The sequence below is a fragment of the Panthera pardus genome, unplaced genomic scaffold (genome assembly GCF_024362965.1).
Source record: "Panthera pardus isolate Hobbes unplaced genomic scaffold, ASM2436296v1 HiC_scaffold_13, whole genome shotgun sequence".
NCBI classification, from domain to species: Eukaryota; Metazoa; Chordata; class Mammalia; order Carnivora; family Felidae; genus Panthera; species Panthera pardus.
Genome location: NW_026526688.1, coordinates 174,781,451 through 174,805,772, shown reverse-complemented (window position 1 = coordinate 174,805,772; position 24,322 = coordinate 174,781,451). Strand labels below are relative to the sequence as shown.

Below are 24,322 nucleotides of genomic sequence, written 5' to 3'. Positions count from 1 at the left end.
CTCAAAAAAAGAAGAAATGATAATTATGTGATGTAAGAGAGGTGTTAGCTTCAACTACAATGGTAATCATATTGCAACTGTATAAATGTATCAAATCAATAGGTTGAATAAACTTATACAATGTTGTAGGTAAATTATATCCCAATTAAAAATATATATATTCAATAAATTTTTTGTACAAATTATTTACTGATATTAAGAGTACCATTTTTAAGAACCCCATTGTAGAAATAAATCCCAATGGGTATACTTCTCTATAATATTCTTAGGAAGAAGGCAATTGCTAGTAATTAATGTAAGATTTATCTAACGTCTGAACTCATGAAACTGTGTGGTGTAGCAGAGAGGACTTTATTTGGGGACATCAGTATACCCACTAAAAAGACACCAATCACCATCAGAAAGCAAGAAACCATTGGATGAAGATACGCCCTGGTTCTGTAACTTTATCACAATTACTTCCTCATATCCACAATTTACTATTTATATGCTTATTTATTACGGACCTCTGGTGCACAGAATTAATCGTAATCCTTCGTTAATGATACCCTGTTAGTATTCCACGCATGTCTGGTCTATTATTTTGATAATATAATTAACACCAATGAAACTACCACCCAAAATAAAATTGTGTCTTAGTAATAACCTATATAAATAATAGTTCCCAAGCGCCTCCCCCTTGCCATCTCCCTCACTCTTCTCTACCTCAGGTGCCCATTCAATCCTTCATTTTTCGTGTGCCGTTCACTGCCTTAAAATCAATTGATAGCCTCACTCTGTTATTACCAAAGATGTACAAAGACTAAAAACTTACTTTAGGGGAACTAATCTGATATGTAAATCAATTTTATAATCTTATAATTTCTAGAGAAGTATGAAAAAGGCCTTTATGTGTTTATTTTCCAAGATGTTTAACATAATGCTACTTATTTGAGCATTTTTATCCATAAACACTGCCACTAAAAGCATACCAGAAAACTGATAACCATGGAAGAATGTATTCTCTAAGAATAAAACAACAGGCATATAAAAAGCACATGTATTAAATATCTCTACATAGACAAGCCTCCTAACACACAAAAAGTCAAAGCAGCAATTTAAAAAAGGAAAGGAGGCAGGATGCTTAACAGCTTCTTTGCCAAAAGGGTAAAGAACAAGTGGGCAACATAAAACAGGCACAAGTAGATCTGGAATCAGTCAGCCAAAGGCAAATAACACCTCAGGTCAACAGCACAAAGCAAACCATTGCTTCTAACAATACACTGAGTAAATGATGTAGATTTTGGTGACACAATGTCAGCAGTATATGAGCTGAAGTTCTGTTTAGTGTCCTATCCCTAAAATAAGGGAAGTTGTCACAGTTTTAAGAATAATGGACTAGGTTTGATGATGCCAGGGTGGCTCAGTCAGTTAAGCATCTGATTCTTGATTTTGGCTCAGGTCATGACCTCACGGTTCCAGGGATCAAGCCCTGCATCAGATTCTGCTTGGTCAGTGTAAGAGCCTGCTTGAGATTCTCTCTCTCTCTCTCCCTGTATCTCTACCCTGCCCCTGCTTGTTTGTGTGCATTCATACATGAGCTCTCCCTCTCAAAAATAAATAAATAAATATGGGGATAAAAAGAATAATGGACCTAAGTTAGCTAGAAACTCAAGTGATGAACAAAGAATTTATCTACTATTCATAATGAATTCTTAAGTAAAATGATGGTAAAATCAATAAATAGTACAATCTCACAAATGGAAATAAAATTACATTAAGCAATACTTTTATCAGACAGTAAAGGATGTTTTAAAACTCTTCAAAATCCTTGACACATATTTTTAATTTTTTTTTAATGTTTATTTCTGCGAGAGAGAGAGAGAGAGAGAGAGCGAGCGAGCAAGGGAGCGAGCACAAGTCGTGGAGGGGCAGAGAGAGGGAGGCACAGATTCTGAAGCAGGCTCCAGGGTCTGAGCTGTGAGCACAGAGGCCAACGCAGGTCTCGAACTCATGGGCTGTGAGATCATGACCTGAGCCAAAGTTGGACGCTTAACCGACTGAGCCACCCAAGTGCCCCTTTGACACGTTTTTTAAAGACATCAAGATCTACATCTATTGTTAAATATTGTGGATACCTTATTTAATTCTTCTTTGGTGAGAGACGCTAGTAGAGTCTTCCTGAATCTTCCTTCTTTGTACTTCTGAGTGATAAAGGTTTTTCTCTTTTCTACGGGTGAGTCCATGTGTAATTCTTCATCTTTTTGAAGATTACCAGCCCAAAAGTCATTTGCTCTTTTGTTTCCAATGACAATAAAGAGCTGAATTGTTAAAAAGTTATAAAACAGTATCAGTTCATAAAATGTATTTGAATCTGTAAAAACCTGACTCACAAATTAAAATACAACTTAGTATAAAATATGCAAAAACACATGAAAAACCCAAATCTTTCAGGAAGATGGAATGTGAAAGCAGATATTATTTCTATTTTAAATACAGCCTCATTGCTTTTAATAACAGTACAAGATTAGCTAGGAAAGAAACTGCAAGCAACCAAATTGCAGCAAAAGCATTATTATTTTTTGAAGCTCACATAGAGACAGATTCATTTAAAATGGCTGAGTAGGTGGGTTAATGTGGTCGAGAGTGGTACTAAAATCCAAGAAGAAAATGGAAATGGGAGACAGAAAGTCAGATGAGCGCAGTTAATGACAGAGCATGGCCAAGAGAAAGAAAAGAAAATTCTGCCAAATGTTTTCATTCACTTTTCTAATATTTTATCCATGCTGGGTTAAAAAGAAAGAAAGAAAATTTTGGCTTAGAAATAAAAAAGCTGTCAAGCCTTTAAAAGTAGGTGTTACTATTAGATTCCTTGTACTTTTTATTTTTAAAGTAACTATCTCATTTAAGAAGCATTCTAAAAGTTGGAGTCGAAAGCTACCACTATCAGACTATAAGCCATTTTTACAGTGTGGTGAGAACATTCTCGCAGAGCTCCTAAAGTAACTCATGCCACTCCACTGCTCGATACTACCGGACCCCTGCTAACTACCACCACAGTTAAGTCAGACTTACCTCAATGAGTTCATTGCTCCAAATGCTGGCATCCATTTTCAGACTTCTAACCTTGGAATCTTTTGGTCCTAAAGATCTATGTTGTCCTGAAGTCAAAACACAATTGTACTTCTATTTTAATTTGTATGTAAATGTATTTTATTTTTTTCAAAATGTCTATGTGTACATGTATATATGCTTTCAACTGAAAACACACCAATATCTACTTTCTTTCATGCCAACAGCATTAAGAGTAGTGGTGATAATTATACAGAAAACCCAACCACGATAAGGATAAAAGTAATCATCTTCATCACTACCTTGTGGTGGTATAAAACTACAGTTTTAAAACTATGTATATATCTGTACGCTTATATATGTGTGCATGTTTATGACGTGGCAATTCACTATCAATTACAGGTTACCAAAACCTTTTATGACAGGTGTGTTTAAATCACTTGTATGTGAACACAGATATCCTAAAAACAACAACAACAACAACAACAACAACAACAAGGTGTGTGGTCATAAAGGTCTTGGAGAAAACATCCTAAACTTTACTTTCCACCTCTACCAGGTACTGTGCTGGTCCTGGGAATTCAAAAGATGTATAGGAGTTGATATGTTCTCCACAGGCCTATAAATAGTAATTACAGTAGAGTATAAGGGCAAGACCAGAGTTGAGTACAGGTTTCATTGAGAGAATATGGAGGAAGAGCACTACCTTAGCTCAAGCAAAGACTGAGACAGTTGCTGCAAGCCCTTAGTACTTTTTGTATATTACATATTACAACTCTAATAAACATATGTCTAAAAATCTTCAATGGATTCTTTATTCTATACTTATGCCTGACAGAGAATAAGAACCAGCATTCTACTCTCATCGACTCAATTATCCTGTATAAATCATCATTACTGGGCACCTAGGAATGTGTCAGATGCTTTCCAGGCTGAGAAGGAACAAAGGTATTTAAGACACTGTCTTTATCTTAAGGATTGTGTGCCTCTGAGCATGAAAGCTCACACCTCTCTCTACATTAGGGAAGAGGTTCCTTTCCTCCTTTTGTTAAAATGGAAACTACTCAGAGCACAAGCTTCTAAAATCCCAAGGGTAGAAAGATGCATAGGTTTGCATTTATGAAGATGATCTAAAGGTAACACAGAAAAAAGTCAAGCTCAGAAAACATGCAGAAGAACTGGCAGGAACCCCTGGAGTAGTGAAGGCAAGAAATGACACAAACCGAGGTGACGCAGCAGGAGGAGAAACCAAAGGGAGCACACGTGTAGAGATCCTTAGATGATAAAAACGGATGGAACTTGGTGGGCTTTAAGGAAAGGGGAAGGGTCAGGAGGCTCTCACAGGCTTTAGGCTTGACTGCAGGGTAGACAGTATTGCCTCTGACCAAGATGTGGAATATATGAGCATGCTCAGTGTTATGTAATGAGTCGGGCAGCAATGACAGCTCCATTTTTTTAAATGTTTATTTATTTATTTTTGAGAGAGAGCGAGCATGAGCGAGGGAGGGGCAGAGCCAGAGGGAGACAGAGGATCCGAAGCAGGCTCCGCGCTGAGAGTGAGATCATGACTGGGCCATCCACATGCCCTAAGAGATCCATTTTTAATGTGCTGTTTTTGAGCTATCCTGAGCAAATCCAAGAAGAGACTCCAGTAGGTAGACCTAAGGGTATGGTGTTCAACAGAGTGAGAATCGCCCACTTACGAGTGAGTGCTGAATTTAAATGATAAATAACATCTTCAGGAACATCAGAGTGAAAGACAATTGAAGATGTAACTGAAAGGAACACCTTTATCTTCGGAGCAGGCAAAGGAAAAGTAACGTGAAAAAAGGATAACCAGAGAATTAAGAACACACTAAGAGAAGATGGTATTTTGGAAGTTAAGGGAGGAGGGAAAGTCAGAGAGACACAGTGGTCAAATACTGCAGTGTCTAACACCGCCAAGGTGACAATAAATAGAGGAACTGACCACATACAAACTGAGAGAGAAAATGCATTAATAAACATGGTGAGAATATTTTTACTGGACTACAGAGAAAAGAAAACTGATTACAGGATGAATAAAAAGCAGGAAGTGAAAGAAATGAAGAAAATCTGTGCAGAATTCTACTCTTGAAAGTCACCCTGTCTATGAAGGGGAAAAGAGACAGAAAATGATACAAAGGAATAGAATGTTTTCCGGAAGCCAGTGTCAACAGGACAGACTTGCCTAACTCTATATGCAGAAACAAAAGAAACCATGGTTGCATCATTACAGAGAGGGAATAAGTGATGAGGTGAGGATCCTAAGGAGAGAAGAAGCAGCGGACATAAGTAGAAAGAATATCCTTGAACAAGACAGAAGCTCTCTTCCAATAAGCCTAGAGAACAAAAAAGGTTGGGGAAAAAATACAAAGTAGAGGGGGGATAGCTGATGCTTCTTCTTATTGCTATTGATGTCAATTACATCCTGACAAAATCTTAGCGTGCTAAGAAATGTGGGAGCACAGAGCTCTCAAAAAGTACTAAGGGCTTGCAGCAACTGTCCCAGTCTTTGCTTGAGCTACGGTAGCACTCTTCTTACATTTTCTTTCGTTGAAACCTGTACTCAACTCTGATCATGCCCTTATCATACTCTACTGAAATTACTATTTATAGATCTGTGGAGAACATAACAACTCTTACACATCTTTTGAATTCCCAGGACCAGAACAGTACCTGGTAGAGCTGGAAAGTAAAGTTTAGGATGTGGCTAACTTTTCCAAGACCTCTATGACCACACACCTAAGCTGTGTGTTAGGTGTTCACAACTGTGAACCCCCAAATACACTGAGCTCTCAGACTGTAAGTTATAATGTCACAATAGGATAACCATAGTACCGTTTCCTCTCATAAACCTCAATACTCTTTGGAAATGCTTCTATATAAAAACTCTCATTAAAAGAGACACCAGATGTGGTATACCAAGTTTAGAGCTCAGAATGACCTTGATGTGAAATATACATCCTAAAAAATATAACTGAGGGAAAGATGGGCAAATCACACAAAGATGCACGTGTGTTCAGGGTACATTCTGAAACACACTCACCTTAAAATCTAAAAATGTCAACACTGTCTTTATAAATTCCACACATGGTCCAGTAGGCGCACAAAATGATTACATGCTTAAAAATCAATTTCTACATCTAAGTCATGCATAAGAGAAGTTTGGAATGAGAAGATATTTCTAAATTTAATTTAAATGTAATAAGCTTTCTCTGTTTTTCTTTTTCCACAACTGTTAGCTGAAACACATTACGTAGGACAATAAAGAGCATTCAGTGCCAATCTGCCACCCAACAGTGATGAGCATAACTTATCACTAATTACCTGCACACTTCTTACAGATGACAACACAGAGATTGATGGATGCCCAGTCAGGATCCGGGGCTTTGCAATCTGCACAGCTCCTGTTGGACTCATTGAACCAAATCTTCTCAGCTACTTCATAATCAGAGAGAGTTTCTGCTATCGATTGCTGCACAGCTTCAATCCACTCTTGTTTCTCTTTTTCAGACTCGGCTGTAAAGCTGCAACAATTAATGTTTCTGCATTATCGATCTCCCTTGTAAAGGCCAATTAAGCAGTATGTTCAGTTTGCATATTCATTTCACTCACAAATTAAACAGCAGCTGAAAAATATGCCTTCCAGGCAGCTGAATAGTCTTTTCTGTTAAAAATCATCTAATTTAAAAATCTACTTTTTTTTCCTTTAACATCCCACATTGCTTATGAATCTGTTTACATATCTCAAACCAAAATGAACATGCACATTTTTCTGACCAGGATGTAAAAATTACCTTGTTAGGTCAAGAGCTTAACTTAAGAGGCCATGTTTCCTAAGCAGTGGTTATATAATAATCAATGAGAAACTGGCAGAGTTTCAGTGTTTCAGGACTATTGGATTATTTTGCCAGGAAACTGTTCCATGATAGTCTGAAACTAAATTATCAAAAACACCCACCAGAAATTTTGATTTTTTTCAGTCTTAAAAATAGATTTTCTTTTTTAATTAGAAGAACATCCAGATGGCTTTAAGAAACTGAGAAATCAAAAAAGTTTTAAGTGATTACTATTCTAACAGAATTCTAACTCATTTTTAGTCATGTTCTGATTTATCCTAATTCTTAGTGTTTATTGGATACCTGAGTAAAAGGACAAAACAGTAAACACAGGCTCACTTTAAGAAATATTTGCTGAGTACCTACGATGTGCCACAAAACGGGCTACAGGGCTCCAAACTCAGTCAATGACCTGCAAAATGTTCCACGTTAAAATTTTCTGTTCTGAAGATGAAAATGTTTTGAAATATAATGAAAACAACAGACTACTAACACAGTGCAAATAATCCATAAGGAAACTCAGTAAACTACATGGATATTTTTTTGAAGCACTTTCTGTTTCCATCATCAGTGTAATATTCATAAACTTCTTAGGTGGTTTCTACTTTATTACATAGAGGTTGGTCACGGCCAATAGTTGCTGGTACACAGATTCTAAAATGCTTGGAATGTCCTGAGTAATAAGTGCCTTTTATAGGCTTGTGAGATCATTTGTCGTTGGAGGCATAAATAGCTTCAGGATGGGAGCTGGTCAGGAGAAAGACCAAGGCAAGACCAAGAAGTGAGTAGGGACTTGGACCTTTCAGCCCAAACCGACTGGGAGAGGTGCTCGCAATTAAGTTAATCACCGAAGACGAAGGATTCAATCAATCATTCCTACAGAATGAAACCCCAATAATAACCCCTGAACAACAGAGTTCAGATGGGCTGGTGAACACAGTGAAGTGCTGAGAGGGTGGTGTGCCCAGGAAGGATGGAAGCTCTGCCATACTAACCCCCTGTACCCTGCCCTGTGCAGCTCTCCCATTTGGAAGTCCCTGAGGTGCACTGTTTATAAGCAACTAGTAATAATAATTACACTGCCTCTTGAGTTCTGTGAGCCATCCTAGCAAATTACTGAATCTGGCGCAGCAGGGGTCATGGGAGTCCAGATTATGGCCAAGATGGAAAGAAGTGTGGCTTAGTGGAGGGGCCCATCTCTTGTGACGAGTGTGAAGTGAGGGCAGCTCTGTGGGATTGAGCCCTCAACGCGTGGGGTCTAATGTTCAATCCTAGTAGCTGCTGTGAGAACAGTACTGAATTGTAGGACAACCACTTGGTATTTGGAGAAGTGGTTGGTGTGAGGAAAAACCCCGCAACATATTTTGTGTCTTCTAGAAGTACTATAAGTAAAAACAATTCACGCAATGTCTACATTTTCAGTTGAGGCTTGAATCTGCATATGTGAAAATGAAGTTTGTTATTCTTTAGGTGATTATTTTTTCCTCAAAATTTGAGCCAGTAGACGAATTCTGACAGATAAAATGAGTACTCGACATGGGAGTATTTTTGAAGTTGCTAAGTAATCGCTAGTCCTTCAAAGGCCTCTGACAATTGCTTCTGACCTGCAAACTACCCTGTGATATGCTGATTATTTGTGACAAATGAATTAATGTGGTTGAGCTCACAGACACTGACTTATGCCTTTTCTGTGTACTAAAGCTATGGAATCATTATAGATTATTAAAACATATTAGGAACTTGTTATTCCTGTCTTATGAAGCAATTACAGGAATACCATAAACAAATATATAATGAAATGTTAAAATATCTGATCAATAAGGGGTGCCTCAGTGGCTCAGTTAAGCATCTGACTCTTGATTTCAGCTCAGGTAATGGTCTAAGTGTTCGTGGGATTGAGCCCCATTTTGGGCTCTGCACTGAGTGTGGAGCCTGTTTGGGAGTCTCTCCCTCCCTCCTTCTGCTTTTCCCCGATGCACGCTCGCCCGTGCACTCTCTCTCAAAATAAACATTATGTATATATATTTGATCAATAAGTGCTATGAGATCCACCACCATTATTTTAAGCAAGAGTTCCTTTTAGGAAATCATTATGGAGCAAATTGTAATCAGAGATTGATTTTAAAAGAGGATTGCATTTGAGTAGGCTAAAAGAAGGTAAATAAAAATACAGCTTAAAAGCAATGTAATATTATTTCTTTATTCCTTCAAAATGTGAAGGAATTTTTCATATATTGTTGATAAAAATTAATATACTTATCAAGCCTACTAAGAAAAAAGGTATTCAGAAAAGACTCAAATCTCATGAAATTAGTATCTTTGTAGGTTGTGTGATAATTCAGGTCACTTTTACAAGGTGTTTTTATATACTGGCTAACAAATTAGACAATAATGGAAAAGAACCAACATGATTTTATTAAGTGATCTATAAGGAATAAAACCACCACTAGCCATGTAAAAGTAGATCACCCAAGCTTTCTTGGGATAATACAAACAAAAACGTTTAAGTATAACTTACCTAAAACTCCTGTAGGGAGTGATTATTTCAAAAGACTGTTTTACAGTTCGGACCACTTGCTTTACATTTGCAACATTCATAGGAATTATGGTAATACCAAGTCCACTCCTAAAATCCTAGTTGGGAGAAAAACATTAACACATTATAAAGGAACAAAATTATGGATTTGGAAAGTACCACTATATTCCTTAAAATCCAATAAATCCTACTAAATTTTACTACACATATATATGTAGAATTAAATAAATCATTAAAGATGGAATGACAGTGGTTTTAAGTAGGCACTCTAAATACATGATAACCCAGTGCCATTCTAAGCTGGATAGTTGGGCTACGGATCAAAGATGGGCTTCTTTCACATAAAACGTTAAGCTGTCCAGGACACAGATCTTGAACTACACATGCTTGCTTTTAAAAGTTAGCCACTTTTTCATCTTTATCCTTTCAGAAAGGGAAACTAAGAGTTAACTAGTCCTTACCACATGCCTAGCAATTTTCTACTAGGGGAGTCAAATGGCACTCTGAGGTTGGTATAATTAGTATTTATAAAAAAGAAGGGGAAGCCAAGGCCCAAAGAGATTAATGTCACATGTAGGGTGCAGCTAGCTGGACATGGTAGAAAGGGACTGAAACTCAAGCTGCCTGATTGGTCTTTCTTTGCTTTACTATGCGATGTTACCTGTGCTCTGTCACATTTTCTCCTTTACTCTCACACAAAAGCATTACTTATTTTACAATTTTATCTCATTTCCAATATTTTATTACTTTCCTCCTCCTTCAATTAAATTCTTAAGCTCCTTTAATACTATTTTGGTATGAAAACTCTCATCTGTTCAATACCTACAGCTACTGTGTTCACTTTGTCTCACCAAAACTAGAAACTGTGCAAAAGGTTACAAAGTCTTCCTTCTAAAAGCATTAAAGTTTGAAATATTATCAAATCATAGGGTTTTGGAATTTGACTTATCACATTATCTCAACACTTTAAAAATATAATTATTCTCTACCTCAAAAGATTAGTTATCTATGTGAACAGGTTCAGATTAAATGTGTTCCGAATTCCTAAATTAAACCTGACTAGAAAAAGTAGCCATACTAAAGAAAAACTAAAATATATATATATGTTTATTTATTTGTGTGTGTATATACATATTAAAATATATATCTTATATATAAAATATATACATCTAATATATATATATCTAATATATCTAATATCCAATATTAGATATATACATCTGTATATATAACCTATAAAGAGAAGGCCTGTGATATATTTTTTTTTCTATTATTTTGCAACACTTAGTGTGTCTGTGCATCTGTGAGATATATATATATGATGTATATATGTATGAGATATATAGATAGATATAGATATAGATATAGATATAGATATAGATATAGATATAGATATAGATATAGATATAGATAGATATAGAAATAAATATAGATATAGATACATCTCACAGGCCTTCTCTGTATAGGTTAAAAATACTATTTTCCCATCTTCCTTGCAAGCTAGGAGGGTAATATGTCTTAGTTTGGATCAATAAAATATAAACAATTCCTGAGGTGGGGCTGGGGGGACAAATCTTAGAAGAAGAAAGACTTTTACCCCACACCATTCCATCTTTCGTTGAAAATACATCTAGAAGCACAGAAGCCATCTTAGGACATTAGAATCCTTGAGAGGAAAAGCGTGAGGACAAATTCCTGTACCTGAGGATGCCAGGGTGAGAAAAAAGTAGGAAGACCTTGTTCCTTGGGGGCATCAGCTCTCTGCTGCCTATACCAAGAGATTTGTTAAAACAAACAAATCCCTATCTTGGCAATCCTTGGGGTTTTTGCCATTTGATACTAATGCAATCCTGACTGATAAAATAAGGGAAATAAAATAATTTTATAACAAATTGCCCCCACTTGTAAAAGTATCCAGAGTTTTCATTCATCAATTGCAGAAAAGCCTCTCTACATTTTTTTTAAATGTGCAAGTGTTTAGTTAGAATAAGGAAATGACTCATTCATAAAACATATCAACTTGATTTTTTTTTTCTGATGAAAGTACAAATAGCTTACTCTATTAGGAAAAAACAAGTCAGAAATTGAATCAGTGATATAAAAGAAGATGCACAGACACGCTAAGTGTTGCAAAATAATTACAAAAATATACTTCCACTTCGTAAACTCATTTAAAAATCAGTACCTAATGTGATCTATATGGACAAGGGGAATCCAACTTTTCCAATCTGTTCTATTTTAATAAGTTTCAGCATATAGGTTCAAGGTTATAATTAAAAAAAAAAAAAAATTCTCAATTGTCCATACCAATTCTCCGGCTAGATAATGTAACTGTTGAAGAAACTCCCAAGGCAAGTGATTGAAAATTCAAAATCTCTTTTATAAATGAAGAAATAAAGTAGGGGTAACAAGGTAAGATTTTTTCATTACTGAAGTATAGTGGACGTACAACGTTACATTAGTTCCAGGCACGCACACACAGTGATTCCACCTCTCTGTAAGTTGTGTTCTGCTCACCACAAGCGTAGCTACCATCTTTCAGACAAGGTAGGATATTTTTAAAACATCTTTCTGGTGGCCCAACTTGATAGGAGTAACTGTAGAACAGACTGCATGTCCTTCAAACAATTCTCCATAATGAAGAACTGACAAGAGCTGGATACGCCAAGTTATATTCTCTGATGAGGGCCTGGCTTGCAGGTACTGTGTGTTACTAAGGGCAGAGATACATACTCAAACCTTCAGACTAGCAGATGGCAAAACTGACCATGTTTTATGGAAACTGATGAGCCTCATCTAGGCTCCAGCTTGGATTGGTGGCCCCTCATTTCTACAAGCAAGGTGTGAAATGTCTATATCCATAAAACTGCAATTTCTGTTAAAATAAGAGAGGGTCAGCTCTAGACCCCAAATCTCCCAAGCAAGGCAAAGATGAGTTTTTAGGCTGGGTAAAAACTGTAACCCATTTATCAGCTGCTGGCCATGGCCATATGGTTTTGAGTAATTAGAGTGTCCACTGAACTCACCGACACAAATGGACTATAAAATGTACAGCAGAGTAACAAAATAAATGTCAGTGCTCTTGAGAGCTATTAAATATGAAACAACTGTTTTTCTTATTAAAAATATTTGTAAACTATAAGCCCCTTTTCAGTCTATATTTAGAACGTATCTAATCCCTCAACACTCATCAAAACTACCCATGTTGATCTCTCCCTACGGCCCTGAGATTCTGATCCACTGAATTAGAAAGCAGAGCTTAAGAATCTTCAGTCAAAAAGCAAAACTACAGCCCTATGACTCTCATATGCAGCCAATGTTGAGAAAACTGAATTGGACAGCAGAACCAGCTGTAGAATCTAGACAGGATGAGTCTGCAATATGTAAATATCAGGATATCAACAGTTCCCTCCGCCTTCAGTAGAGAAGATGAAAAAAAATGCAATGATTATACAAAAATCATTTGAAATCATTATGACTACTGGTTAAAAATACCAGAACACAGTGACACATTGGTTTTTCAAGATCCTAGGTGTCCTGGGTAACCACCCCTGTGCTAATGTCTAGAGGATTCAGATTAATGTCTGAAGAATCAGACTTCATTAAGCATATACAGTACACTCCATAATTGGTTTAACATCTATTTGTGTAGTGCTCTGAAGCCTACTGAAAGCCATGAACCCTCATTTGATCTTGTAAATTATTCTGTGAAAAAGGCAGAGCAGATATAGCCATTTTTAAAATGGGAAAATTCGTCCTGGCAAAACAGCATTTAGGAAGTACTCAGTGAATGCCAGAAATCATGCTAAGTCCTGAGTCTGCACAAGAGCATAAGACAGGGTACCTACCTTTTGGAAGCTTATAGTCTAAGGAGGAAATGAGAAAGAATTGTAACAAGTGCATGGCTATAAACACTGAATCCAGCCAATCTCTGAAAAGAGCGTTATGTTCATATGAGAGTTTCCAAAGGAGGTGAACCTTGACGAAATAAATGACAAAACCTAGACCAGCTTGATCATGTATACCTCTCCGGCTTCAGTTCACTCATTTGCAAAATGTAGCAGTACTACACTTCATCAGTATGGTGAGGATAAAATCAATATGCTGAAAATGCTTAAAAGAACCCCAGGCACGGAGTAAGTGCTACACAGTCTGGTAAGCTACTGTTATATTATATAATTTCTACCTCTTGAATTTGAAACCAACTGACCATATTACCTATGAAAAAGTTAATTACAGGAAAATACACAAATTACTAGCAAACATATATAAATTTTTAAAAATGGGGTAGTGGCTGAGTAGCTCAGTCGGTTAAGCATCTAACTTCAGCTCAGGTCACGGTCTCACAGTTCATGAGTTCAAGCCCCGCATCAGGCTCTGTGCTGAAGCTCAGGGCCTGGAGCCTGCTTCAGATTCTGTCTCCTTCTCACTCTCTGACCCTCCCCAGCTTGTGCTCTGTCTCTGTTTCTGTCTCTCTCTCTCTCTCTCTCTCTCAAAAAAAAATAAACATTAAAAAAAATGTTAAGGGTTGGGTGGAAGGCAGATATTAAAAAATAAATTACCTATTAGCTACAATTGTCAGCCATATTCTCATGTTGAAAATTAGGTACAAGTCAGGGATAAGTCACACTTTGAACACTTAAAATGCTATAAACTGGATGGGAAAAAACAGGAGCATGAAAATTCAGAAGGTAATATTACTATAGAAAGCATAAAGCTAAAAACAGATTCTGGAGTAAACAATATCTTACGTTTAATTTGTGGTCATAGAATGTGGGATCTCAAAAAGCATGAATCCCACCACCAGTACTACCATAATGATGGCCATGTTTGGCAGAACAGATCTGGATACCTGCAAAGGTGGTCATGACCATGTAGGAGCCATGTGGGTCATGACCACTGGGAGTCAGACCTGGAGGAGAATCCTGGATAAGCCATTTACGGGCCGTATGACTACTACCGAGTTATTTACCTACACTCCAATTTCCTTATTTATAAGGACACAGTAATATCTACCTTATACAGCATTTTAATTAAAACTGAGTGAAATATAAATTTAGGGTCTAATACATCCAGAAAATTTGTGAGTTCTAAATACAGAATTTGTCTTCAATTAAAGTATTTATTTACAGTGACTGAAAGTATTCACACTAATGATTCTATCCTATATACTCAGATTAGAATTAATGGTAAATAAGTTACCAAGATACTGAACTGGGTTATATGTGTGAATCTGTAGCACAAATGTGGTTAAAACTACATTTTAAAACTACACAGTGAAAGAGCAATACCAGTTTGATTCCTAAACAGAAAAATTAAAGAAGGGTTTGTTAACCCCAAACTTGCTGAAACCTCAAACCTATATTTGGAGATACTGGATGCCAGGTTTCCATGCCAGAAATTTAAGAACTTGGTGCTTAAACATTTGTTGAAAACAGATGTGGCATTGTATGACACTGGCACCAAATTTCCGGGGAAACACCAGATGCAGAGTTTGGCCAGATACAAAACCCAGAGAATTTGAGGCCACCACCTACACCCTGCTGCTTCTTTCTGTGCCACTCAACCCACAGCCCTATGAGATCGATTTAAATTCTATTAGAGTTTCATTCCCATGCCAGACACCGGAAACATTATGTAGGGGGACGAGGGGGAATGAGTCTCTTGTTATACCCTGATTTGAGAATGTTTAATGAAGTGAATTTATATAGTTAGAACTTCAACGCCACAATTATCATTAAATGGATACACAAACCCACCAAGCAAGACATCTGGTTGTAATGAACTCACTAATACTAACATGATGCTCAAAAAAACTCATCACACACACAAAACATATATATGTATGTATGTGTATATATATATATATATATATATATATATATATATATATATATATATATATATATATATATGTATGAATGTATTTATATGGAACTGGCTGTCAGGACAACCTGATAAATGGAAACCAAAACCAACTAACTTAAATTTGCCTTACATCCATTCGCGGAAGTTTCATTCAAACAGCAATACCATGTATATAACTCTACGTATGCTTCAGTGTATGTTCATATTTTATTATCTCATTTAAAATTTTAAATACTGGCCTACATACTATGTCCACATCATTTCAAGATAAATTCACAAAATATTTTCCAGAATACAGAAAACTCTATCAGCTTTGAAATAAAAGTTTAATTATATAAACAAAATCCCTACACAATAAAAAGAATGTAAAGTAAGCCATAGCTCAGAAAAGTGGTTACAGAAAATGACATGATGATTAATGTATTTTTCATACGAAGAGCTTAAATAATCAGAAAAGACAAAAAAAATCCCAATTAAAAAAATCGAGAAAGAAAATCAAGAGACAATTCACAGAAAATAACTTAAAAACAAAATTTAAAAAGAATGATAAGCTTTGGAGTCAAGAAAACAGCTGTAAAGAACCACGAATTCAACAAGCTTATTCTGCAAAATGTTTACTGGGTATCAGCTACTGGCCTGAAACTCCTGAAGACACAGCAGTGAATAAACAATCACACAATTAATTTGAGAATATAAAAATTATAACACGTTTAAGGTTAAAATGAAACTGTTACCTAATTCATGCAGCTAATAGCATTTTAAATGTGAACAATTCTTTAGAAAAAGGTCATAAAAAGGAAAAGGCTACATACAGAAAGCTACCAGAAATCTCATTTATTTTTTTACCAGTGTGTGCTACCCACACTGGAAGGTCAGATCCTAAACAGTAAGCATCTTCTGGTTTCCTACTGTACCCCCTAGAGCGGCACCCAGAAATGAGGTGTCCAATAAAAACCCATTTTGTAAAATGGATGAATATAGAAACACGGGGAAGTGTGGTATAACCTACACACTCTGAAACACCCAACTCATTTTATACAAAGTTGAAGTAACACTGCAAAAAATTATCATAATTATAATACATTGCAGGCATGTAAAACATAAGCAGAGACAAGGAAGAGAATATTTGTAAAAATTAAACACTGCATTTGCGAGATGATGTTAAATAAAGGAATGACATGTAATTTATGTGATAACAGCGCCACAGTGTTTTGCAACTGAGTAATTAGGTAGAGAATTTGTGTCTGGTTCTACTTTGCCAAACTCCTCTCTAACAAATGTTTTTACATATCTCTTCATAGTTCTTTTCTACTTTTTACAACCTGGGCGGGGGGGGGGGGGAAGGGGGTGGGGGGGTTGTCTCAGAAATAAGATCCCCTAAGGCATTTCTCCTACTCAGTCCAGAACTACTGCAAGTTCCAGCTCCTACAATCTGCTAATGAATGAAAGGGAGAGACAGAAGTAACAGAAGATAATGAACCTCTGAAGGGAGCAACCAGGAAAATGAAAAGTCCATGTTAATTCCATGGAGTTGAGATATGCCAGTGAAGGGTCCATGAGGGGATGGAGACTGGCATGCCCCTTGCCATCATCACACCACGTCTCTTAAAAAAGGCAATAATTATGACAGCCTGTTCTAATAGCTATTTTAACTTAGAAAATTTAAGGTACTGATTCCACAGATTAAGAAAAAGCGAAAGAATTACTGAAAATATATTTGTAGGGATGTTTGACATGGAATCTTAAGGACACGCTTTGGAAGTAGAGAGAAAGCTCTGGAAAGGGTTAAAAATAATCCACAAAATGAGAATACATTTCCAGACAGAGTTCAAGGAACTTATGGGAAATAACAATTTCAAACTGTTTTCCAAACACTGTCCCTTTATGCTGACTTTGCAAATGGAGTTTACTCCACTAGATCATACACTGGCAATAAAAGTCTACGTTAAGAAAAAGGAATTAAATGATATTGTAGGACTCATAAGATGAAAATTGTAATTTCATTTAAAATTTAGATTTTAGCAAAAATAAATACCAGTGCCTACAGTTCAAAACTATGCACAATTAATAACAGTTCTTCAAATTTTCAAAATTCATTACCACTAATACTGATTATCTTAACATTCCACTTAAATGTTGGCACATTTCAAAATGTTCAATGAGAAAAGAGATATACTTCCAGATTAAAGTTAGTAACAAAAAGAAGTATAACAATACCAAGTTGAAGGATGATGAAGTACCCAATGTTGGTTGCAAGCTGTTTTTACACATTTTCCAATTCTAAAAATATCTTGTTCTCTTTACCTAGATGCTTATAACTTTTTAAAGGAAAAAAAAAAAAAAAAAACCTCAGAAAAGTGTTTCACTGTGTGTAGTTTTGGATCACATGTCACTGAACCACATGGGATGCCTTATACAATGTGGATTCCAACATTCCATCCCCAGAAATTCTAACTCTACAGTCTGGAATGAGACCAGATAGCTGGAATTTTAACACTCAACTTAAATAATGGCCTTAGAGATAGCAAGCCATCTCTCTTCTTTACACGACACCATTTAAACATAAAGACATTAACTTAATTATCTGAACCAATTAGTAGCAGAAGAATGAAAACCCAGAACTGCTACTCTGTCTATCTCCTTTGCTCTAAATGAACGTTTCAGCTTCCTTTTAAATAATTCTTCAACATATTCTACCTTTCCACCTCTATCCACTGTTTACTCTCTCTGGAATGGCCTCCTGAGTAAATTATGATAACTATGTATAAATAGAGGCAAGAAAAATAAAAATAGTTCATATGTTAGGGTAGTGTAGGTCAATTTTCCTTGTTTTTTTTTTTTATTCTATTCATACTGTAAGTTATGTGGGCAATAAATTCACTATTTTAAAAGTTTAAAAATGAAAATAATTTAGCTTTGATGCATGTAATCAAATTAGATCCAATGCAAATTTAGATACATAAGTTCAAAGCTAACACGTCTTACTTTTTATTTTTTATTTTTAATATAGAATTAAAATTGACATATATTAGGTTCAGGTGTAACACTTGTACATTTTTATAAGTAGATTTTTTTTTCCATATTTAAAAAAAAACAAGATTACTTAATGTGTTGTATACTTAAAACTTTCAGAAGGTGCGTTGAAACAATGAACTTTTAGTACTTTTCTTAAATGCAAGCTTTAGTAAAGCCCTCTGCATTCAGGAGAAAGACTCCCCATTTAGCACATCACCCAAGTTCTTCACACAATCTATTCAACCATGTGAAAAAACCAATGGGCAACTTTCTCCAAGAGAGAAAAGGATACACCAGGATGTAAACGCAGATAAAATTGGAAAGGTAAGTGAGGGCCTAAACATAGAAGGCCTTCCTTGATTTGTCCGTCCAGTCTTGAGCCACTTAGTTATTTAAGACTTGACTCAAGATCAGGTCCCTTAATACCCAGCTCTATACATCATGATGCAACTTTTTAAAAATAACATATACACAAGCAACAGTATGCACTTTTTAAAGGTACATATAAAGACACGTTAATGCATAGAAAAGGAACCGAAATATACATAACTGAAAATAGGTGTATGTCTCAAAAGATGAGGAGGGGGTCCAGCATTAATGCTTTCATTTTTAAGAATATATTCATTACTTGCGTACGTGGAAGCGTTTCTAATCTTGAGACTTCATGAGATGCCTTTTTTGCACTTCTCTGTAACTTCTGCGTGAGACTAATAAAGCACTGGGCTCCCTATCCATCAAAAACGCTGGTACTGTCTAACTTTTCCTCCTGGAAGACAGGACATGTGTCCTCAGCAAGTGCACGCCTTGCAGACTACCTCACCTGGTAGAATGTGTACTGAATGCACACTCTGAACCTTCTAAGCAACTAAGTTTTTCAAAGAAAAAAGCTCAGTCTATTTCTAAAAGGTCATAGGCCAGAAATGGTCTTTTCAACATACACTTTAAAAAAGTTTGGTATAATGGCTAAGACGCTAGACTTAGAGTCATACAGTTCTGGTTTTGTTATGCATGAAGATCTGCAATCCTTACTCAATCCTCATTTTCCTCATCTATAAAACACGGAAGAGAATATCTTCCTCCTATATTTGTGGGCAAGATTAAAAGGAAATGTTTATAAATTAATCAGCACAATCACTGGTACTCACCAGAGGGCAGAGTCATTATTGTGTTTTTTATGCTCAATTGCTAATATTAAAGCAATAATTTCATACAACTTCTTTCTAATAGAGAAAGTTAATAAAACTTTTAAAAAACATCTACTTTAGGAGAATAACATATACCCACACAATCTGGCTAGTGGAAGTGATGAAACTAATATCTGAAGTCCATCAACTCTGTGCAAGTAAAAAATGAATACCTCAATTAATCTGGCAGAGGAACTTCCATACCAATAAATGCAAATTATGCATTTTTAAACTCGATTCCAATGAGAAAAGTTTTAATCATCTTACTTCACAGCCAGAAAATGTTCATATTAAGTTCATACACATTATAAGCTGTACGTCACTATTCTTGAGGAAGATGCTAACTATCCAAGTTATTAATATGCCAACAGTGCTCAATGATGCCTTCCACAGTTAACTGGCTAAGAAATCTTATCCAAAACATATAAGGAATAAGACCGTGCTGAGGTTCAGAAGATGCCTTAAAGATCTATAGTTAATTTCTTAAAACTACCATTTGTTTTGAGTTTCTATCTCTATTTTTTGTTATGAAAACAACATTTACATCCCAGCTTTCATAACCCATTATGATGTCTCACAAAATGAGTTTGTCTTAGATCAGATATACAAAGCACACTGTGTAATTCCACAAATTACTAAGTATCTAATATATTTTAGGCTAAAAGATTAAGAATTCATTCCACAAAAGGAGTATTTTCCTATACATATTGAACACCAGATATGTCAGAGAAAGGGAAGTCTACCAAATCAAAGTTAACCGAATTTGTTAGAACTACAACATCAGTCTCCTCAAAACAGTTAACTTCTCTATTAAGTCCTTCTATATTACCCAAACTCAGTAAGTCAACAACTCAAGCCTATTTTATATGTGGCATGTGTGTGTATGTATATGCATATATGAACCATTTGCCTATAGTAAATTATCTCCTCTGCAAGCAACATATCTGCTCAAAAAAATAAATAAATAAAAATGCTGGAAACTCAAGAAAATATATCACCTGTGCCTACTCTTAAAATTTTCTATCATAAAAGAAACAACAGGTGCAGAACTGAGCCTATTTCATCAACAGCTGAATGGTTAATTGGTTCTTAATTAATTATTATCTCACGTAGTTTTATAACATTACTTCAGGTAAGGAATACTCTTCAAAAATTATTTTCAATGATTTTGTCAGTCTCTTAAAAAGATGATGCCTAGCCTCAAATTTGATGTAGATTACGTTCCTGCCACTGGAGGAACTGAGTAAATTCAACAAAATAACACCTTCTTTGTTACATTTAGTGCAGTACTCAAGGCAAAAGCAAGATGCTATAAAGTAAAAACTCTAATAAGTCTAAGGAAGCATAGTTGTTAATGTAATCAAGGAACCGCAAATTACAATAGTTGTAACATAGCTCCTCACCTGTTCATTTTTGCAAAGCCACACGCTGTTTCCACTTAACACAGTAAAAATTTTGGCTTTATACCCTCTCAATTCAAGATATCCACATTTCTCAGGTGCAGCAGCTGCTTGAGACTGCAAGGCAGGGGACTGTGATTTCAGTGCATTTAACAGTATGCTGATCCAGTCATTTCTCTCCTCTGAAAATGAAGACAGGAGAAAATACATCCGTACTCATATAAATTATACAGACACAGAAACACGGCAAAGGATCTATTCTCTCTGTAACACATCATTTACAGATTCTTTCCCACAACCGCAATCTAAATGCCCCTGCAGTCTGAGCCAATGGCCCTATTTCCTAAGAGAAAAGAAGTAACACTAGCCAGGTGTTCTGTAACTAATACTGATGGCCTCACCTGGGAGCTTATTAGACTGCAACATCTCAGGGCCATTCAGGACCTGATGAATCAGAATCTTCAGTTTAAGAAGATTCCCAGGTGATCTGAATCTATGTTAATATTTAAGAAGCACTCGTATAGATCATTCATGAGACTGGATTTTTTCTTTTATCAGAAGTAATACTGAGACCAGTTAACACATTTTACCTGGCAACTAAGTTACTCAAATGCCCAGAAAATCTTACTTCTGTTACTTAGAGCCTACTCTACTTAAGAGTACGCAAACTTGATAGTCACTCATCCAATCTATTCTCACCAAACAATAACATCTCATTTTGTAAATTAAAATTTAGTCTTCTCCCTCCATAAAAGCGGAGTGACCTTCAACTATGCATAACACACTGCGTTATGGGGACAGAAATTTGATCCAGTCCCCAAAGAGCAATCAAAGTTGTAAGTCAAGTTAGATATGAACATAAAACACAGAATACTATAAGTGTCATACAAATGATATCAAATAATACACGAGTCAATTCAATGGAGGTACATGATTTGCTGAAGGTCATACAGCAAGTGTAACATTAACAGAATCAAATGTTTTAACTCTCAATTGTTCACAGCACTAAGGGGGTTGAAAAAGGACTGTGTTAGGTCTTGGAATGAGGAGCATTTGAAAAGACAAAACTGGGGTCCGGTGAGGGAAGAGCAGAACTTTATAACTCTAAACAAAGAAGAACGCAAGAACAAAGGCAGGAAGAACCAACATCTGTTCAGGGACTGATAGAGAAGCATATTGCTAATTTTGAACTCACAAAGAAATAATAGGAAATACAGCTACAGCTTCTGCAGTACCTGTAAGGAATTTTGCCTCCAAACTTTATTACAAAGGCAAAAAATAAAAAGTCAAGATTCTTAGCAAGGAAGTGACATGATTAGCAAGATGATAGGCAGACCAAACTGAAACTTGGAGATCAGGAATAAGGCAAGAGAGGCATGAAGTACAATGAAAATGGAAACAAAAGAACACTCGAAAAGTCAAGACATTAAGGGATAGAAAAAATATCTGAAGTTTTAAACAGGTTAGAAGGTATTCACAAAAATTTAAATTAACCGATAGCTTAGTACCCTGACTTGACCAAAGAATGTAGAAGGTTTCATTTTGTTAAGATAACCACCCCAGGTTTTTAGTGCCCTGGCAGCACCTAGGTGGACTGATAATAATGTGTGAATGAAGGTGGCCTACACAAAAGACGATCCATGGAAGTGGATAAATGTTTAAGGTAAAAGGAGAAGAAATGGACAAATCTTGAGGTATGACTATATCTATGAGGCTGGAAAATGGGCTAGCAAAAAACAGAGAAGTGGTTATCAAGGCAAAAGGAAAAAAACAAAACAAAACAAAAAACACACAACAGAATTCTACGTAGGAAAAATGATCAAGAAGGAAGAGGAAGGAAAGAATAAGCTGGCCCAAGCTTGGAAAATTGGATAGTATCTCAGATCTAAGACCTGTCTGGAAAGAATAACTCCATTGTGGATTGATGTAAGTCTCCATATTAGACTTGCTTACATTCCAAATGAACCCTAAGTTATAACAAGACTTAATTTTTAAATTATCTTTATTCCTGCTCACCTTCAACACTACTAAAAACAGTTGTGCCTTAAATGATGAAGGCCAAAGTGTGTATTAAATCTCATTCAGCAATGCTTTACTTCAGGTATTTCACAATCCCCAGGTAATAGTGCCCGCGTATCAGGAGGAAATAATTTATCCAAATTCCTCAGCATCATTAGAAACTAAAGCACATGAAAATATTCAAGTAACGAAGTCAATGTGAATATGCAGCACTGACTCTACAAGTTTTTTTTTTTTTTTAAGTTTATTTATTTGACAGAGAGAGAGAGAGAGAGAGAGAAGGGAAGGTGCATTGAGAGAGGAAGAGAATCCCTGACATGGGCTTGACCCCACAAACCATGAGATCATGACCTGAGCCAAAATCAAGAGTCAGATGCTCAAATGACTGAGTCACCCTGACACCCCTAGTCTACATTTTAGACCTACATGAACAGACCCAGACTGCACTATGATAATTTTTTACATTTTCAGTAACACAACAAACCTTCCATTGGTTATTACTTGTGATTAGTTTCACACAAAATATTCTTGCCAACTAAACAGCACAGAATGTTTTTTATTTGTATTAATCTGCATAAATCATTTAGTTTGAAATGTAGATTTTTTTATTGAAAAGAAACCTACCTTAGGTTTTTATTTTAATTTTTTATTGAAATATAAACATACAATGGCCTATTAGTTTCAGGTGTACAACAGGATTCAACCATTCTATCCATTACTCAGTGCTCATCAAGATGAGTGTACTCTTAACCCCCTTTATCTTTCTCATGCATTCCGACTGCACCTTGCCTCTAGGCAACCTCCAGTTAGTTCTCCATATGTAAGAGCCTGTTTTTCTCTTTTTTTTCTTCATTTTGTTTTAAATTCTTAAAATTTAAATTTAAGATTCTTAAATTCCACATAAGTGAAATCATATGGTATTTGTCTTTCTCTAACTTATTTCATTTTGTAGGTCATAACTTTATGAACTAGGCCAAACTGTTTATGGTTTCTATTGCTATTATGTATCTCAGTTTCTCAGGAAAATAATTTGAAACTGGCATTTGTGGCTGTTAGACTTAAACATATTATGGTTACATCTCAACAAATGGTTCTCTGATAGCCTAGAACTATTACCTAGCTCCGGAGGGCCTCATTTACTAATAGGAAGTTAACAGTCATGAATAAATACAAGAATTAATAGTAACATTCAGTTTATTTTTAATTACCCATGCCAATGGAGATAAACAGTGATACAGATAATTCTAACATAATAAAACAGATTACAAGCATCATTGGTATTTGGCTGTGTAATGTGTGTATCCTTAGACATGGGGAATATGCTTTGGCAAGTCATAATATTGCAAGTCAAATATTGATTTTCCCTTGGGCTAAATGTCTTGGGCAAAG

The 24,322-nt window shown here is 35.8% G+C and overlaps 1 protein-coding gene across 5 annotated transcripts in view; it reads right to left on the bottom strand.

Annotated features, from left to right (window-relative positions):
• Positions 1-24,322, bottom strand: part of ARAP2 (ArfGAP with RhoGAP domain, ankyrin repeat and PH domain 2) — a 194,361-nt gene that overhangs the window by 114,591 nt on the left and 55,448 nt on the right. For all 5 annotated transcript variants that reach the window (XM_053901630.1, XM_019414538.2, XM_019414546.2 and 2 more), the window contains exons 9-13: positions 20,918-21,096; positions 9,430-9,545; positions 6,400-6,599; positions 3,055-3,140; positions 2,118-2,300 (exon numbers count right to left, since the gene is read on the bottom strand). In XM_053901630.1, coding sequence (XP_053757605.1) covers positions 2,118-2,300; positions 3,055-3,140; positions 6,400-6,599; positions 9,430-9,545; positions 20,918-21,096 — 764 coding nt within the window. The remainder of the gene's footprint in view (positions 1-2,117; positions 2,301-3,054; positions 3,141-6,399; positions 6,600-9,429; positions 9,546-20,917; positions 21,097-24,322) is intronic.